The sequence below is a fragment of the Rhinopithecus roxellana genome, chromosome 9 (genome assembly GCF_007565055.1).
Source record: "Rhinopithecus roxellana isolate Shanxi Qingling chromosome 9, ASM756505v1, whole genome shotgun sequence".
In the NCBI taxonomy this organism is placed as follows: domain Eukaryota; kingdom Metazoa; phylum Chordata; class Mammalia; order Primates; family Cercopithecidae; genus Rhinopithecus; species Rhinopithecus roxellana.
This window is the reverse complement of record NC_044557.1, coordinates 85,682,761-85,702,391: the sequence shown is the minus strand read 5'-3', so window position 1 is coordinate 85,702,391 and position 19,631 is coordinate 85,682,761. Positions and strand designations below refer to the sequence as shown.

The following is a 19,631-nucleotide window of genomic DNA, read 5'->3' as shown; positions in this document are numbered from 1 at the left end:
CATGTATTAACAGAAGCATTACAAGCTCAGTCAGGTGTGGTGGCTTACGCCTGTAATCCCAGCTGAGGTGGGAGGACTGCTTGAGCCCAGGAGTTCAAGACCAGCCTGGGTAACATAGTGAGACCTCATCTCTATAAAACATTAAAAACCTAGCTGGGTGTGGTAGTGTGGCTGTGGTCCCAGCAATTCGAGAGGCTGAGGTGGGAGGATCACTTGAGCCTGGAAGGTCAAGGCTGCAGTGAGTTATTACTATGTCACTGCACTGCAGCCAGGGCAACAGAGAAAGACTGTCTCAAACAAATTACAAGGTTTTTTGTGTTTTTTTTTTTTGAGACAGAGTTTCGCTCTTGTTGCCCAGGCTGGAGTGCAATGGCACGATCTTGGCTCACTGCAACCTCCGCCTCCTGGGTTCAAGCGATTCTACTGACTCAGCCTCCTGAGTAGTTGAGATTACAGGTGTGTGCCACCACGCCCGGCTAATTTTATATTTTTAGTAGAGAAGGGGTTTCTCAATGTTTGTCAGGCTGGTCTTGAACTCCCGACCTCAGGTGATCCGCCCGCCTTGGCATCCCAAAGTGTTGGGATTACAAGTGTGAGCCACTGCGCCCGGCCTTTTTTTTTTTTTTTTTTTTTGAGAGAGTCTCACTCTGTTGCCCAGGGTGGAGTGCAGTGGCACAATCTCGGCTCACCGCAACCTCTGCCTCCCAGGTTCAAGCAGTTCTCCTGCCTCAGTCTCCAGAGTTGGCTGGGATTACAGGCGCATGCCACCACGCCTGGCTAGTTTTTGTATTTTTTAGTACAGACACGGTTTCACCATGTTGACCAGAGGCTGGTGTCGAACTCCTAATCTCAGTGATCTTCCTGCCTTGGCCTCCCAAAGTGCTGGGATTACAGGCATGAGCTGTGGCACCCCGTCTACAAGCTCTCTTAATCCCTACACTCTGAGATTTTTGCAAGGTGGGCTTACACAAGCTCTTCTGGTTTTCAGACAACCACTGCCCTTGCCCTTGCTAAGACGGCTTCCAAGAAGCCAGCAGGGCTGTGAAGCGGCGCTGGGTTCAAAAGCCCCCTCTCCCCACGGGGGCAGGCACTCCTCTGCCCTCTCTGGAGTCTCCTCCCCGACTCATGAAAGGGAATCATGTGCTCTTCCTCCTGGGCTTGGGCTGTGTTTATACAGCATCTGGGGCCTGGGGGGACAAGCAAGCCAAGGAGGGCTGAAGGGCCTCGCTCAGACTCGCTTCAGAGAGACAAGGAGTGGCTGTGCCCACCACCAGGGACACAGACCCCTACGCAACGGCGTCCCACACAACAGCGCCAGAGGACAAGACACGCACGCACAGCAACACAGAACGGCCAGCAGCCTCTCAGTGAGCTCTAAGGAAATGTTAGCTAGAAAACAGCGAGGCACAGAAATACAGGTAATGCTATTATTTTCACAAAAAGGGGTGAATCATCCCTGGGTGATTTTACAAAGGAGAAAGAACACCAATTGCTTCCTGAGAGGGCAACTGAGAACTGGGAAAAAAGAGACTTTTTTCCTCTAATTCTTTTAAATCTGAATTCTGAAACATTTAAAAAACAACTTTTTTGTTTAAAGTATTTTTTATGTTTTGAGACAAGTCTTGCTCTGTCACCCAGGCTGGAATGCAGCGGTGTGATCTCAGCTCACTGCAACCTCCGCCTCCTGGGTTCAAGTGATTCTCCTGCCTCATCCTCCTGAGTAGCCGGGATTAGAGGTGCCCACCACCACTCCAGGCTAATTTTTGTATTTTTAGTAGAGACAGAGTTTCTGGTCTCAAACTCCTGACCTCAAGTGATCCACCCGCCTCAGCCTCCCAAAGTGCTGGGATTACAGATGCAAACCACTCACTGCGCCCAGCCCAGAACCTATAGTTTGAAATAAGATAGGAAAAACAAACAAACAAAAAACAAACCAAAACCTCATTCCAGGTCCTGAGGATGAGAGTAAAATTCTGTTAGGTAGAAACTAGGGTGTAAAAGGTTAAGCAGACCCTTACACAGATGCCAGGTGCTTAAGGAAGTCAGTAACCTCTGACACTAAGGCCCTGCAGAGCCCTGGTGTCCCTCCCAGTGTGGTCACCTCTGGACCCTCCCACCAGACATGGTGTGCTTACACCCGAGGGTCTGCCCAGGAGGAAATGAGAAGCGACGCTGGAGGGCTAGTGCTCAGGACACCTTTGGTTACACACTGATAAAAAGGAGAAGTTAAGGGCTGGCCACAGTGGCTCATGCGCCTGTATTCCCAGCTCCTTGTGAGGCTGAGGCGAGAGATTTGTTTGAGCCCGGGAGTTAGAGGCTGCAGGGACCTATGGTCATGCCACTGCCTTCTAGCTCGGGTGACAGAGCAAGACCCTGCCTCAAAACAAACAAAACTAGCAGTTAAATTAGCAAGGACAAAAAACTGTTACCAAACACCCCCAAAGCAAAAGTTACAGAATACAAAAGCAGTACAGGCTTCTGGGAAATAATTCGACCCTCGGTGAGCATCCGTCATGCGAAGAATGGTGCTCTCTCAACTTTCATGGGATAATAAAAATTATCTTCTGAAAACATTAAGGGTAATTCTGAAAAACTTTAAAAAGGCCCAAGGAAAGTCATTCCTTTATGAAGTCTCACACCTTTTACAGGCTCAGCCCAGAGTAGAAAGGATTCTCCTGCATGGAACACAGTCTACACTGCGGCTGATGGCTCAGAACCTGAGGGGTCGCGGGGCAGAGACATGCCCCGCAGCCACATGGTCCCCGCTGCCCCGCACGTACCCTGCCCCCGTAGAGGATGGAGGGCGGCTGCAGCACCCGCCCAGTCACGTCCGTCATCTCATCTTTGACCATGATTCCAAATTCACGGACGTATGGATCTGTGTTGAAACTTGCGCTTCGCATCTGGCAAAGGGGAAGAAGAAAACGCACGGAGTGGGTGGGGGCCTCCCATCTCTCTAGCAGCTGCATCTGTTCCAAGCATCAGAGGTTTCTGTGCCAGGGCAACCGGACTGGACTCCACAGGGCGGCCCTGCCCGGGACTGACGCTCACCAATTTGCTGATCTCTTCTTGCCGATCGGGTGCCGACCTAGCAGTCGCTCTGATCATGGTTGAGGTCTGATTGTCCGTTAATTTTTTAATACATCTTTGTCCTGCCACTATGTTACAGACCTGCGAAGAGGACGTACAGACAGGCCATCAGTGCCGCACTGGTGTGACCAGGGGAGCAGGCAGGGGGCTCAGGGTCTGGTGGCCTGTCTCTGCTGGGGACCGTCTCTGTCTCGTCCCTGGGCTATGAAGCGCCATGCAGGTGTCTGCTATGGGGGCTGCTCCACGGCCTTCCACTTCACAACAGAAATCCCTGCTAAGTAAACCCCATGTCACGCGAACACACAGACCCCACAGCCTCTGTGCCCAGCCCACCAGGTCAGCGGGGCTGTGTCCTGACACCAGTACTTCTGGGCTTTCTCCAGTCTTCGGTGGCTGTGGGCATGAAAGCGGCTGCAGGCGTGAAAGACGTCTACCTATGGGACAAGGAACTGGAGCTGCCCAGCCCTGCCTGAACGACAGCAAAGTGCCAGAATCTAAACACCAAGGGAAGAGTTACAGCACATGGCTCAGGGTCGGAATTTGACCCCTTCCCAAGGCAAGGATTTTTTCAAAGAGTCGTGATGTTAGAGGAGAGTGAATGACGCAAGCGTGCAGTGACAGAGCACCTGCCTCTGGCTGCGGGGCCTGCTGGGTGCGTTACACACAATCTCAGTCAAGGCTCACACCAATCCCACAAGAGAGCTGCGGACCCCATTTTACTGAAGGCAAAACCGAGGTGCAACAAAGCCCATTAACCCACCCAAGTTCCTGCAGCAGCAGAAGCAGTGCCATTTGTACCTGACTGGAGCCTCAGCAGTTTCTGGAAGCTGCATGCTCCAGCCTGGAACGCTGCCCTCCCAAGCCCCCAGAGATCACAGGAAGAGGGTGACTTGCCTCCAGGGGAAGGTAGGTGTGTTTCTGCTCCTGTCCGACTTGTAAACATGGGAGGTGGGGGTAGCGCAGAACCAACTTGTGCCTGTCCTTGAAGTACTGGGCCACCGTGCACTCCACCGTCTGCCCGCTCTCCTGCTGCAGCGGGAATCTGAGGGGCAAAAGGGCTGTTCAGGCCGAGGTCATCCCGGGGTCCCTTCCCCCACGCTGCTTTTCATTTGGTTTTGCTTTTTAGGGTGACGTATGAGGAGCAAACATTCAGAGCACTTCTGGGAGTGAAAACCACGTCACGTGCTTTCGGTTATCTGGAATGTTCCCGAGCCCCTAAATTCTCATTTTGTTTCTGGAGTTGGGAAACAAATACCTACAGGCGTCACTACTCATAAATTACCCACAACGCCACAGTGTGTGCAGGAGTCAGGACGAATGGAGGTGTCCAGAAAGGTCTGTGCGTCTTCTAGCAGAGCGTGGCGACCCTGGAAGCCGTTTACATGCTGCGCGTTCCCGGTGCCCAGAAGGCCTGAAGCCCCCAGGACAGGACGAGGAAAGCAGACCAGGCCGGTTCGGCAGCCAGGGCCTCCGCACGGTGACGGCAGGAGACGCCTCACAAACTTTGGTGAAGTTTGGAATCTACTGAGCCATGGAAAGGACAATTTGGGGATTGAAAAACAGCATGAAATGGTCCTTTCCGGAGAATGGGCATAGAATTATGGCTCCAGAGTGTGCCTGTCGGGTGACCTTGGGGGCCCCAGCCAAGAGAGTCTGAAAGGAAGGGCGTGTTACGTTTGGTGACTGGCGGGCCGCCGGGTCACATTGCAGACGCGGTATTTCCTCTTCATCTGCCCACAGTGCGTTATCTCCACCTTTAGACCTGGGGACACAGAACACAGGCATCAGCGTCTGGGCTGTCCCCACCTGAGTGCAAGCGCCACTTCCCGAGAATCAGTTTTCATAGGAATGTGGCTGCGGACTCAGGTTACGGGGGCTCCAGAGGGCTGCAGGGCTCCCCTAGGGAGGGTGACCCACAGGTCACCCCCAGGCCACCCTAGCTAGGTCCATCTCCCCTACAAGAATACCACATGGTAGGGGGAGGCTCAGCTCAGAGCGTCGGGTGTCCACCCTCGTGCTATTCTGTGCCCCCCGTGGGTCACTGTGGTAACATGGGTACTGCGAATGGCCCTGCAAATGGCCTTCCAAAAGGACAGGCTCAGCGGGCAGGGTTTGTGGAGCCAGGGGCGGGCACCCACTCCGTTGCTGATGGGTAGAAGGACCCCAGGCAAGTCCCAGACCCCCTAGTCTGAGTTTCTTGGAGTAGAAAGCAGGCTGACCGGCTACAGATCCCTGCCGGGCTGTGTAAGGTGAAATGAAAACAAAAGAAAATGCATCCTCGGTTCCAGCGTTATGAAATGCTGATCACAGCCACACTGCTGCTTCTAGTCCTGATACCATGACTCAGACGTGACTGACTCCCCAAACTCAACCTTACCTCCACCCCACGGGGTTGTATTTATTTAGGAAGCCCCACTCCTGCTCTGGGAAATGGGTCTAATTCATTTCCGTGCTGCTTCATCTGATGGCTAAATTCCGCCACCCCCATCTCCCTAAACGCACGGAAGAACCAGAACTGCCAAATGCGGCCCTGGAGGCAGACCGGGAAGGGGCCTCCCAGCCCTTAGCCAGGTGTGCTCGGACAGTTCATTACCTTTAATTTCTTTGGTAAACTTTACCCTTTGGGAATCTGTCAGAGGTTTTTGTTGTTCTTCAATACTTTTAAAATCCAAAACTTCACAAACAAACTCGATTACTGGCTGTGCCTTGTAAAATGCTGTTGCCGACACTGTAGGCGAGAAAAGACAGAGGCAAAGGCCTAAGCATCCCCTGTCCGGGGATGCTGGACAGGCCCATAGTCCTGGAGGGGCCTCACAGGCCAGGCCAGCCATGGCAGGGATACCCGGCCGGGGTTCTCACTCCCTACCGAGGCCAGCCTCAGGCCCAGAGATGGGCAGGCCAGCAGTGACGAGCCCAGGCCCGAGCTGCTGACCCTCCCTCTGGTCAGGGCGACACCCTCTGAGAAAGAAGCCAGTGTGGTAGGATTTTCTGGGGACCTTCTGGTGGAGATATTTCTGAAATTCACCATTCCCTTTTATGTAATTCTTTTTCAATAAATGTATAACTGAGCAAGATCGAATTCTCATTCCTTTCTAGAGCTTTTCATAATAACGAACTCCCAAATGAGAAAACCGATCCTTTTCGCTGGCCTTCACTCTCGTCTTTTTCACAGAGAGGGCAGCGGATGTCCTGCACAGAACAGCGGGATCCTTAGGCTCGCCTCAGCCCCTGACCACAGCCTCTGAGGGTGCGACCTCCTGGTGGCTCCACACTGGCCTGAGAGCCACTGCCCTAACCCACCCAGCACTGCAGGTGAGACCGGCCAGGTGTCACGCAGCAGCGCCGGCTCTGACAGAGGCCATGCGTGGAGCTGGCCACAAGCCATCCCCCTACCGGGGTCCTGACCCCCAGCCCATGCCCAGCCCTGCCCTGCAGTGAAGAACCCAGGGCACTGCTTACCATCAATATTCAGCATCATTTTCCAGAGAGAAGGCCGGACGGACTGATGGAAGCCAAACCACACTTCCCGGCCCCCGCCAAGAGGGTTGGAGCAGCCCTCGGACGCAGTGAAGAAGGAGCGGCCCACGGGGGTGTACCTGGAACCAAGAGACCCCACCCCACCACCCGTCAGATGCGTCTTCCAGAAGGAACAGCAGCCTCTGGGTGGGCTTTGCCTGCGCCCACCACACCCTCATCAGAGTTCCGTTTCCCCTCCTTGTAAATCCACGTTTACCACGCGGCACTCCAGCCTGTGTGCATGGCCTGCTGTGCGGGACGCTGTAATGGCAGCAGGCTGGGGGACCCGTGGCCTCACTGGGGAACGGTGAAAGATGTTTAAACGCACCGCACAGGTGGAGCACAAACCCCCGGGACCTGGTGTGTTTCTGGTCCAGGCTCCCTGTCCTGGCTTTGCCTCGCCTTACTGTCCTCACTGTCTACTCTTCACTTCACCGGGCCTGTGTCCCCAAGTGCAGGTGGAAGTGGGCACCTGCCAAATGCCAGCCGCAGCCAGGCCCAGCCTCAGCCGTGGGGAGATGTGCCGCTTCTGGCCGTGTGGCTGTCCACCCATGACCTAGTATCCGCCGGCTCCTTTAGCTGCGGCTCCCCAGGCAGGCTCCGAGGCCCTGGACCTGCCTGCTGTGGGCTCCTCCACGGGAGGTGGAAGGGCCAGCCTGAGGGCTTCACAACCTCTTCCGGGCCTTCGAGGGATGCTGTGCTGGCCCGGCTGGAGCCACTCGACTGAAGCAGACACACTCTCCAGCACAGCAGCCTCGCCTGCTGCACGGGCACTGAGGGGCCTGGTGGCCGGGGAGGCGCCGTCACTAATGATTCTGAAGGGAAAACATGCTGTGGGCCTCAATGCTCCCTACCTGTGGGCTGCGCTGACCCAACCACCTCCGTGGCCCTTTCCCTTTCCACCTGAGACGTGCTAATAATCCTGCCTCGACTGCCCTTCTTATCCCAAAATGAAAACGACAGTTTCCGCCCTGATTATAAAATTAATGGAAGTAATCCAAAGGAATTCAAAAAAGAATCACAGTCATCTCTGCAACTCTATATTGAAAAAGTAGATGCCATTTTGGCAATCATCCTTCTAGACTGTTTCTCCACATACCTACGGCCTTCCTCTACCGATAGTTCAAAGCAGAGACAGATTACACATGGGGGAAGGTGTGTTCCTGCTGGGAGTGAGAGCCTGTCCTGCATTTGGTCACCTCCTCCCATGCCTGAAGACTGAGAACACCATGGTCCCTCTAAAAATCTTACACATGACCTCGAAGCACCTTCTCTTCCATGAGGGAAGCCGCAACACTCTCCTCAAATCTTAAAGCTTTGGTCAGTCCTGGGGTTTGTAAGTGTGGGGCTTTGTTTTGGTTTAGGCTTTGGTTCGAAAGAGATGAAACTTGAAAACTCAAATTGTTCCCAGGCACCAGTGTGAGGGCAGGTGTTCCGGGGCAGGAAACTGAGGGCTGATGTGCTGAGCTGGCCTTGCTCCTCCAACAGCGGGGGACTCAGGAAATTAGCACAACCCTCTGCCCAGCAACCGGGCAGACTGTGAGCCCTTAAACTGTCCCTACATCCTCTCCCAGCAATCGCAAGCGTGGCAATTTGTGGTAAAAGAGTAATCCTGAGAATAAAGACGTCCCCAACAGTCACAAAAAACAGCGGTGACAGTCCCTAGAGTTGCGGACATGCGTGCAGCACGAAACTGGGAACAGCATTACTTTCCTATCATGAGTCCCAAGGTGCAAGGGCAAGAGAGGAACAGAAAAGTGCTGGGGGCAGAGGGCTGCGCGGAACACAAAGGCACCGACGTGCGCACAAATAGGGGGGCCACATTTTCGGGCCAGGCCGAGGATGCTGGTGACTTACGTTTATATTAACACTGTTTCCACCTTAGCACCATTTGTGTTATCTTCATGACAGAAAACCTGCGTGACCATTCCCACCCTGGTTCCGAGAATGAGCCGTTCCTCGGACAGATTTCACTCTGCAGGGGACCCTCGGAGCCGCAGGGGATTCCCCCCACCCTTGGTCCCGTGTGGCGCCCTCACCTCATGGATGGCAAGTGCCTCATGACCACGTCCAGGGCCTGGATCGTCTCAAAAGGGACGCTGGGCAGCCGCCCTGAAAGTGCATCGTGTAACGCCTGCAAGCTCACGCAGGACACCCACTTGATGGACACCTTGAAAATGCGATCCTTGCCTTCTCCCGGCAGCGTGACCTCCAGCTCCACCTGCGAGGATCCAAAGCACACAAGGTGACTCCCTCCTGCGAAACCCCAGGGAGGACGCAGCCCGGCAGTGGTTGGCTTCCAGACATCTACTCCTGGGTGAGGAAGTCCCTGCCCAGGCCTCTAGCCAACCACCAGCCACACGGGGCTATGGAGCACTTGAAATACGACCAAGAAACTGATTTTTAAACTACTCACTTACTTTTGATGAATTTAAACGTACAGAGTCACGTGTGGCAGTGGCCTGTGTACTGACAGTGGTCGAAAACGTATCCTCTTGTTTCACCCTCAAACAACAAACTCACTACCTCCTCCCCAGTCTCTGAATGGCCCCTTCCCTCACCCGCAAGTTGCACCTATCGCCAGATCATGCTGCTGTCACCTGCAAACCCCACTCCGCTACTCACAACCCGCAGTTAAATCACAATCTGGGCCTCATACCTCCAAATACATGGACATACATACACAAGCCTACTCAGGTGACACGTGAAGCAACTTCGCTATTTGCTGATAATGCTTCCCAGTGTCTGAGGAACACCGACGGGACAGGTTACGGATGGTATATGCTTTATCCTCACATGCCCAATGACCCCAGCAAGGGAAAATTCATTTGCCACTTTTGTTGAGACAGGGTCTCACTGTGGCCCCAGCTGGAGTGCAGTGGCGCAATACTGGCTCACTTCAACCTTGACCTCTTAGGCTTAAGGGATCCTCCCACCTTGGCCTTCCAAGTAGCTGGGACTACAGACGCACACCACCAAGCTCGGCTAATTTTTTAGTTTTTTTTTTTTTTTTTTGAGACGGAGTCTCGCTCTGTTGCCCAGGCTGGAGTGCAGTGGCCGGATCTCAGCTCACTGCAAGCTCCGCCTCCCGGGTTTACGTTCATTCTCCTGCCTCAGCCTCCCGAGTAGCTGGGACTACAGGCGCTCACCACCTCGCCCGGCTAGTTTTTTGTATTTTTTTTTTCAGTAGAGATGGGGTTTCACCGTGTTAGCCAGGATGGTCTTGATCTCCTGACCTTGTGATCTACCCATCTCGGCCTCTCAGAGTTCTGGAATTACAGGCTTGAGCCACCGCGCCCGGCCAATTTTTTAGTTTTCTATTTGGTAGAGATGGAGTTTCACCATGTTGCCTGTGCTGGTCTTGAACTCCTGGGCTCAAGGGATCCTCCCACCTTGGCCTCCCAAAGTGCTGGGAGTACGAGCGTGAGCCACTGTGCCTGGCCGACTCACCACTTTTCATACATGAAAACGCAGAAACCCAGACTTAAAAAAATAGCCCAAGGCCACAAAGCCATGAAAGGGCAGAGATGGAATTTGGACCCGAAGGCCTTCCCACTCCATGTGTGACACCAGGGCCCCAGGTCTTCAGCACCAGCCTCTCCTACCCTGCCCAGGGCCCGCTGCCTCTGCTCCGCTCACCTGAGGTGCCCTCCCTGATTCAGGACCACAAACCCCAGCTTGCCGGCATGCCCCGGCCCAGTGTTGCTTGGTGGCACCAGGCACATTCGCTCGCTCGCCCACTGCCCACCATGCCCATGCCCGTCTCCCATCTGCTCACACTTGTCGCCCAGGGCCTGGCTTCTTGCCACACCTTGTTTGAACCTCACAGAGCAAAGACCAGACTCTGCGGATGTCACCTGCCCACCTGGGTCCCAGGTACACACCCTTTCCACCTGGGCCTGGGCTGGCTCTGGCAGATACCCACAAGCACTCAGAGCACTGTCGTGCCCGACGGCCCCCAACTGGCCGTGCCCCGAGGACCATCTGCAAAAGATGAGGGTGGGGAAAAACGAGCAAATCCTTCCAGCTGGATGGACTTCGAACATTGAATAGCAAGAAAAGCAGCAAGCCACAGAAGGGCACCGCAGCACGATTCCTTCCGGAAGTCAGAGTCACACGCACAGGGGATGCAGCACAGCTGAGGAAACCAACAGAGGGAAGGGCCAGCTTCACTCAAGTCATCAGGACAGCAGAGCGGGTGGCAGGGGGTGAGGATGCAATCAAGGCTCGGCCCGTGGCGGATTTCAGGGTGGGAGGAGGGAACAGCTGGGCCTGGGTGGGGGGTATAGGATGTGGTTTAATACCACTCTTTAAATGTACGTACACAGCTAGCCCTTGAAAAACATGGGTTGGAACTACGCAAGTGGAGTTATATATGGATTTCCTTCAGCCTCTGCTACCCGAGACAGCGAGACCAAGCTCCTTTCTCTCCTCGGCATGAAGACAGAGGGGATCCTTTATAATAATCCACGTCCACTTAATGGATAGTAAATATATTTTCTTTACCTTATGATTTCTTAAGTAACTTTTTTCCAGCTTAAGAATGTAAGAATAAACTATATAGGGCCAGGCACGGTGGCTCACGCCTGTAATCCCAGCACTCTGGGAGGCTGAGGCAGGTGGATCACCTGAAGTCAGGAGTTCAAGACCAGCCTGGCCAATGTGGCAAAACCCCATCTCTACTGACAATACAGAAACTAGCTGTAACCATATCAGACATTGTGGAATAACATGCAGCCATAAAAAGGAATAAGATCAGCCAGGTGTGGTGGCTCACGCCTGTAATCCCAGCACTTTGGGAGGCTAAGGCAGGCGGATCACGAGTTCAGGAGTTCGAGACCACCCCAGCCCAAAGTGAAACCCTGTCTCTACTAAAAATACAAAAAAATTAGCCGGACATGGTGGCATGGGCCTGTAATCCCAGCTACTCGGGAGACCGGGGCAGGAGAATCGCTTAAACCTGGGAGGTGGAGGTTGCAGTGAGCCGAGATCACACCATACTCCAGCCTGGGCGACAAGAGTGAAACTCTATCTCAAAAAAACCCCAACAAAACAAAACAAATACAAAAATTAGCCAGGTGCAGTGGTGGATGCCTGTAATCCCAGCTACCTGGGAGGCTGAGGCAGGAGAAACATTTGAACCCAGGAGGTGAAGGCTGCAGTGCGCAGAGAGCACCAGCCCTGGACAAGAGTGAAAAAAAAAAAAAAAAAAAAAAAAAAAAAAAAAAGAAGAATAAACTATATAATACATGTAACATATAAAATATGTGAGGCTGGGTGCAGTGGCTCAAGCCTGTAATCCCAGCACTTTGGGAGGCCGAGGTGGGCAGATCACGAGGTCAGGAGATTGAGACCATCCTGGCTAACACGGTGAAACCCCGTCTCTACTAAAAAATACAAAAAACTAGCTGGGCGAAGTGGCGGGCGCCTGTAGTCCCAGCTACTCGGGAGGCTGAGGCAGGAGAATGGCGGGAACCCGGGAGGCGGAGCTTACAGTGAGCTGAGATCCGGCCACTGCACCCCAGCCTGGGCGACAGAGCGAGACTCTATCTCAAAAAAAAAAAAAAAAGAAAGAAAAGAAAAGTGTTGGCCGGGCGCGGTGGCTCAAGCCTGTAATCCCAGCACTTTGGGAGGCCGAGACGGGCGGATCACGAGGTCAGGAGATCGAGACCATCCTGGCTAACACGGTGAAACCCCGTCTCTACTAAAAATACAAAAACTAGCCGGGCGAAGTGGCGGGCGCCTGTAGTCCCAGCCCTGTAGTCCCAGCTACTCGGGAGGCTGAGGCAGGAGAATGGTGTAAACTCGGGAGGCGGAGCTTGCAGTGAGCTGAGATCTGGCCACTGCACTCCAGTCCGGGCGACAGAGCGAGACTCCGCCTCAAAAAAAAAAAAAAAAGAAAAGAAAAGAAAAGTGTTAATTTACAGTTTATGTTATTGGTAAGGCTTCTGGTCAACAACAGGCTATTAGTAGTAGTTTAAGTTTCGGGAGAGTCAACAGTTATACACAGCTAGGTGCAGTGGTTCATGCCTATAATCCCAGCTCTTTGGGTGGTTGAGGTGGGAGGACAGTTTGAGCCCAGGGGTTGGAGACCAGCCTGGGCAATACAGGGAGACCTCGTCTCTGTGCTCCCAGCTAACTCAGGAGGCTGAGATAGGAGGATCGCTTGAGCCAGGGAAGTCAAGGCTATAGTGAGCTGTGATTGTGCCACGGTACTCCAGCCTGGGCAACAGAGAAATTGTTTCCAAAAAAAAAAAAAAAAAAAAAAAAAAGGTTATAAATGAATTTTTGACTGCATGGGGGATCAGTGCCTGATACGTTTGGCTATGTCCCCACCCAACTCTCAACTTGAATTGTATCTCCTAGAATTCCCACGTTGTGGGAGGGACCCAGGAAGGTAACTAAATCATGGGGACTGGTCTTTCCCGTGCTATTCTCGTGACAGTGATCCAATTGGTTTATCAGGGGTTTCTGCTTTTGCTTCTTTCTCATTCTCTTTGGCCGCTGTCATGTAAGAAGTGCCTTTTGCCCTCCGCCATGACTGCAAGGCTGCCCTAGCCACGTGGAACTGTAAGTCCAATTAAACCTCTTTCTTTTGTAAATTGCCCAGTCTTGGGTAATTATCAGAAGCATGAAAGCGGACTAATAAAGCACCACTAACCTTTTTTGTTTTTCAAAGGTCAATTGTATATATACTTCTTTTTCATTAGTGGTACTTCATAATAAAATTCTAAATAAGTCATACACAAATAACAGTAACTGAAAATGCACATTTGACGTAACATGGCAACATGGCAGGCACTCCTGCACTCACTTTACTTTCTTTTTCTTTTTGAGAAGGAGTCTTGCTCTGTCAGTTAAAGAACAGCTCTGGGCCAGGCGCGGTGGCTCAAGCCTGTAATCCCAGCACTTTGGGAGGCCGAGACGGGCGGATCACGAGGTCAGGAGTTCGAGACCATCCTGGCTAACACGGTGAAACCCCGTCTCTACTAAAAAATACAAAAAAAGCTACCCGGGCGAGGTGGCTGGCGCCTGTAGTCCCAGCTACTCGGGAGGCTGAGGCAGGAGAATGGCGTAAACCCGGGAGGCGGAGCTTGAAGTGAGCTGAGACCCGGCCACTGCACTCCAGCCTGGGCGACAGAGCGAGACTCCGTCTCAAAAAAAAAAAAAAAAAAAAAAAAAAGAAACAGCTCTGGAGGGGCTGACTCAGCCTCTCTGGGCCATGAGGGGCAAGTGCCTCCGTCAAACTGTCTGACTCCAGAAAGGGAGACAGAGTCTCTATGGGCCCAGGAACAGGGGCTTGGCTGGGCATGGGGGGGAAGATTCCAGTATGGACTGGCAGCTACCTGGTCCCAACAGGAGTGGCCGGTTGCTGAGAAGGGAGTGCCATTCCCCTTGTCCAGAAACAGAACACCCAGGTCACAGTGTGCAGGTGGAGTAAGCTTGGGAGTGGGAGAATGTGTGCATTTCCATCTCACACACACCCTAGCCAGGAGGTACTTTAGGCCCAAGCACATCTGCGGCAACAGCACTCAGCATCCAGCCTACAGTGCCATGCCCTGGCACGGATCGGATGCCTGTCAACGCCACCCTTCAAAAACCTCTGTAGTCAAAACCGAGGGGCAATTCCAAGGGGTCTATTTTCTCACAGCAAAATACACTCTAATTTGCAAATGTATTGGGGCCTAGCCTCCGCTTGGCCCGCAAAGAAAGGACGCCAGAGTCACCCCAGGCTCTGTAACTGTCTGCCCATCCCGTGTCCACGGTGGCTGGATGGTGCTCGCGTGAGACGGCTGTCATGCCACAAGGGCAGGAGGCACACGGCTCTCTGAGGGACAGGCCCCGTGTGTGTCTCGGCGGCCAGCAGCAGGTGGTCCACACCTGAGACGCTGCTGCCTCTCAATAGCCCAAAGCGCTCGGTCCCAATGACACGACATCTGAAGGTCACTCCCAGTGTGGCTGCCTCCTGTGTTCTCACCTCGGGCAGGTGGCTCCGTTGGCCACACCCACCTCACAGGGCACTGGCGTCAGCTGTGTGGCAGTGCTGCAATCTGGGAGTGACCCAACTGCCATTTTCTGAACATGGATAAGAGAAAATGTCAGCCCAGGACTCCGATCCAGGGCCTGGAGCACGGCGAGGCAGCTGTGACATCCAATCTCACCAGACAAGCCAAACCCGCAAGCTGGCCTCCCTGTCCGGAAATCCTCAGGGTGAGAGAAGTAGAGCTGTCATGCGGTGATTCCCATTTCATTGTCGTCACACAGCTCAGCAACAAAGGGAAAAAAGCATTCTAAAGAATGCAAAGAGGATAGCCCGGGGCTCATGCCTGTAATCCCAATACTGTGGGAGGCCGAGGCGGGCTGGATCACTTGAGCTCAAGAGTTGCAGACCAGCTTGGGCAAAGTAGCAAAACTCTGTCCCTACAAAAAGAAAATTAGGCCGGGCGCAGTGGCTCAAGCCTGTAATCCCAGCACTTTGGGAGGCCGAGACGGGTGGATCACGAGGTCAGGAGATCGAGACCATCCTGGCTAACACAGTGAAACCCCGTCTCTACTAAAAAATACAAAAAACTAGCCGGGCATGGTGGCGGGCGCCTGTAGTCCCAGCTACTCGGGAGGCTGAGGCAGGAGAATGGCGTAAACCCGGGAGGCGGAGCTTGCGGTGAGCTGAGATCCGGCCACTGCACTCCAGCCTGGGCGACAGAGCGAGACTCCGTCTCAAAAAAAAAAAAAAAAAAAAAGAAAGAAAATTAGCTGGGCATGGTGGCACAGGCCTGTAGTCCCAGCTACTCAGGAGGCTGAGGTGGGAGGCTCACTTGAGCCTGGGTGGTGGAGGTTACAGTGAGCCAACATTGTGCCACTGCACTCTAGCCTGGGAGACGGAGAGAGACCCTGTCTGGAAAAAAAAAAAAAGAGCACAAAGAAACTGTGTATGGAGCCAGGGAGAGGGCACAGAGGCACAGCTACCTTTCAAAAGGCTGTTCCTGCGCTAAGCTTGGCTATGGCCCTGGCTGAGCCCATGGCCTCCCTGTCCACTGTCGCTGAGGAGGGGCAACGGAGGTGCTGCAGGCGTGGCACGTCTGGCCAGCCACGAGGATCCCAACCTAGACGTGGCCTCCCCAGGGCGGCAGGAAGAGCGACCACACCCGCTACACCTGCCAAGCCCGGGCTGAGAGACAGCTGCCAGGCTGCGTGCCACATTCCCCTCCCAGAAGGGGCCGTGCAGCTCACATCTTATTGAAATGTGCCAGGCGCTGAGGTCTAAAGGCATCCTGTAACTCTGCAGGGCAGCAGCTCTCCAAAGGCAGATCACTGACCCCCAAAAGACCTCAGCACCAAAACCAGCCCCACCCATCACGTCTGCAAAGTGTAGTGGGAATTCAAAGTCACCAGGCAGATGACAGAGCAGGTACAGGGAGTGGCTGCTCAGCTACGGCTCGACACCACTTCCTGACCACCTTGTACTGGGGTGGGCTCGAGTCAAGGCACATGGCTCGCTCGAGGGGACCCTTGGCCCCGAGAGGTAGCAGGTCAGCCCCAAAGATGCTTGGGCCAGGCCCAGGCTAAGCAGGCTCCCTGCCGCACACTGCCCAAGCGGAGCCCCCCATGGCTTCCTAGGCCTCTCCTCGCCCCTGCCTTCTCTACCCGAGTCTTCAAGTGCAGACGCTTCACTGCTTCAGGAGCCCTTGGTCTCCCTTGCTGCCAGACACCCCCATCCCAGGTCAGCAGGCAACAGCCAGGCACTCCTGTGGCCATAGCATGGCTGAGCTGGGCACAGAGGTGGACAGGCAGGAGTGCCGAACTACCATCTCCTTCAACAGAGAACTCTGTGCATGGCTATCTTCTCCCAAGGTACGCTGCTTCCAGGCAGGGTCTACTATTGATCTGCGCTGTGGGTCTGCCCTAACTTCCTTCTGGAAAGGAGACACCTGTGCTGTCCACCACCACTCCCAGACCGTGTCAACCCAGACATTGAATTCGATCCTTCAGGGAGATGTGGGAATACATTCTCAGGTTCATCTGCCACCAGCCGAATCCCTTCCAGGCCAATGCCACTTACCTTCTGTTATTTAGGGAGTTTATAGTTGTCTCCGTATGTTCCTAAACGGTGCTCCTTCTGGCCACCTTTCTAAATTTTCTACTCAACTGAGCAAAGAAGCTCCAGGGAGCTGCAGACCTTCCATGGGCCCCGACAAGGGGAGTTATGGGGCTGGACCCAGAGTCAAGAACAGACGACACAAATCATGCCTTCAAAAAAGGACCCAGGAGTTCAACCCCAAATGCTGATCAACTTGTATAGTTTCCTGTGTCTCCATCTCCAGTTCTGGGAGGTGAGGGAGTGCGGCTGGGCGGTCCCAGCGTCTCCCGGGCCTGGGAGAACTCGTCTCTCTTTCCACACAGGGGCTGGGATGAAGGCAGGCAGGCTAACATTGCAGTAGGAGATTTAGGAGCTTCGTGTGTAAGGGTAATGTGACACGGGCCCTCTGCGCAGAGGCCTGGGCCAGAGCTGCCAGAGTCCCCATGAGCCTCCAGGGTAATGGAGCACCAGAACGATTCCGCTCTTACCACAAGCGAGGCACGAAAAAGTACTTCACAGAAAAAAGAGAAAACCCAAAGATGACATTGGGACATGATGCGAGAAGATGGGCATGGGGACACCTCCTTACGCAAGCTCTCAGACAGAAGGGGTTAATTTCTGCACCCCGCAGAGATCCTACAGAACCCCCAAACCAGTGGGAGAAGCGTGGTCTGCACCCGGAGAACCCCCATGCTAACGAACACAGTGGCTTCGAATAGGTTTTCTATGCCCTCTGGGACCTGAGCTTTTCTTTTTTCCTTTTTTTTTTTGAGATGGAGTTTCGCTCTTGTTGCCCAAGGCTGGAGTGCAGTGGTGCGATCTCGGCTCACTGCAACCTCCGCCTCCCACGTTTGAGCGATTCTCATGCTTCAGCCTCCTGAGCAGCTGGGATTACAGACATGCTCCACCACACCCGGCTAATTTTGTATTTTTAGTAGAGACGGGGTTTCACCATATTGCTCAGGCTGGTCTTGAACTCCTGACCTCAGGTGATCCGCCCACCTTGACCTCCCAAAGTGCTGGGATTAAAGGCGTGAACCACCACACCTGGCCAACCTGAGCTTTTCATCTGACAAAAGAACAAGGAAGGCTGGGATGAAACTTAAGAGGGAGTGAACGCCTACTGGGTGTAGGGTTGCACGTATGAGGACTCATGTGGGCACCCCAGAAAAACACTCTGACCATTAGCAAGGCTGACAGACCAGGGCCAGAAATCTGCAGTTCGGCAAATTAAGCTTTGTTTAAATTTTTATTTTTAGACAGAGTCTCACTCTGTCGCCCAGGCTGCAGTGCAGTGGCGTAATCTTGGCTCACTGCAACCTCTGCCTCTCGGGTTCGAGCGATTCTCATGCTTTCAGCCTCCCAAGTAGCTGTGACTATAGGCGTGTGCCACTATGCTTGGCTAATTTTTTTTGTATTTTTAGTAGAGATGGGATTTAGTCACGTTGGCCAGGCTGGTCTCATACTCCCGGCCTCCAGTGATCCACCTGCCTCGGCCTCCCAAAGTGCTGGGATTACAAGCATGAGCCACTGCACCTAGCCTTAAACAAAGAATTTTTAACCCTCGCTACTCGGCCGGGTGCGGTGGCTCAAGCCTGTAATCCCAGCACTTTGGGAGGCCGAGACGGGTGGATCACGAGGTCAGGAGATCGAGATCATCCTGGCTAACACGGCGAAACCCCGTCTCTACTAAAAAAAAAAAAAAAAAATACAAAAAACTAGCCAGGTGTGGTGGCGGGCGCCTGTAGTCCCAGCTACTCGGGAGGCTGAGGCAGGAGAATGGCGTAAACCCGGGAGGCGGAGCTTGTAGTGAGCTGAGATCCGGCCACTGCACTCCAGCCTGGGCAACAGAGTGAGACTCCATCTCAAAAAATGAAAACAAAACAAAAAAAAATAAACCCTCGCTACTCAACGTGTGGTGTGGGGCCAGCAGCACGGGCACCGGCTCAGGCTGGTGGGAGATGTAACACCTGGGGCCGCAGGGGACAGGCACGGGGCAGGGATGTACATGCTCACTGAACTCTCACAAAGCCCCGGGAAGTAGTTTTTATTGCCATCTCTCTGTTTTACAGGGGAGGCAGTTGAGGCTTGGCCAGTTGAGGTGCCCCGGGTCCCACCACAGGAAGGGCGGAGCCAGGCCTCACACTCATATCTAGTTTTACCCCAGAGTGTGTGCGCAGTTAATTTCCACAAAGACAGGTCTCGAATTTAAATATCAAATACCATATGGACTCCCCAAGCCCCTTTTCAGAAAAACTACCCTGATGCTCGCCCTGTGTGTAGATATAAATATGTACAGACAAAACTGTGCACAAACTCCTTATGCTTGTCTTTCTTATCAAACTTAAGTAAAAACAAATGCATATTAAGCACAGAACTTTAAAATGACTACATTTCAACTCCATGGCACGCTAGTTGGCAAGGGGTGATCACGTTGAACTGACGGGCATTTGGTCTAGGACTCGCTCCCATTGAGAAACCCAACGTCCATCACCTGGGCTGGCGGTGACAGTGCCCAGACCACCGTCCCGTTACAGCCATGAGGTCGCTTTCTGCAGAGCCCCATATCGTAACTCGGCCTCTGCTCAGCCACAGCACATTCTCGCCTTGTCAGAGCGCGGCGACGTGGAGGGGCATCACTGGGCACAGAGACTGCTGGGCCCTGCTGACCATCCAGAAAGGCTGAAAGGAGCTTATTCATTTCAAGATTATCATCAAAATGAAAAGCTAGCTACTCTGGAGGCTGAGGTGGGAGGATCGCTTGAGCCTGAGAAGTGAAGGCTACGGCAAGCGTGACTGCACCACTGCTTTCCAGCCTGGACGACAGAGCGAGACCCTGTCTCAAAAGCAAAAGGAAGAAGACTGAACGTCTGTAGAGAGAGCTGCTAGCAGGCCCCTTGCTCTCCCACTAACATAGACATCCCTGGCAGCAACCTGAGGCCCTCTG

At 53.6% G+C, this 19,631-nt stretch overlaps 1 protein-coding gene across 1 annotated transcript in view; it reads right to left on the bottom strand.

Moving 5' to 3' along the window:
* The window catches only part of AGO2 (argonaute RISC catalytic component 2), a 120,405-nt gene that overhangs the window by 32,591 nt on the left and 68,183 nt on the right, over window positions 1-19,631 (bottom strand). The window contains exons 4-10 of the mRNA XM_030937401.1: window positions 8,646-8,827; window positions 6,550-6,686; window positions 5,684-5,818; window positions 4,765-4,852; window positions 3,985-4,132; window positions 3,052-3,171; window positions 2,781-2,903 (exon numbers count right to left, since the gene is read on the bottom strand). Of these exons, the coding sequence (XP_030793261.1) occupies window positions 2,781-2,903; window positions 3,052-3,171; window positions 3,985-4,132; window positions 4,765-4,852; window positions 5,684-5,818; window positions 6,550-6,686; window positions 8,646-8,827 (933 nt within the window). The remainder of the gene's footprint in view (window positions 1-2,780; window positions 2,904-3,051; window positions 3,172-3,984; window positions 4,133-4,764; window positions 4,853-5,683; window positions 5,819-6,549; window positions 6,687-8,645; window positions 8,828-19,631) is intronic.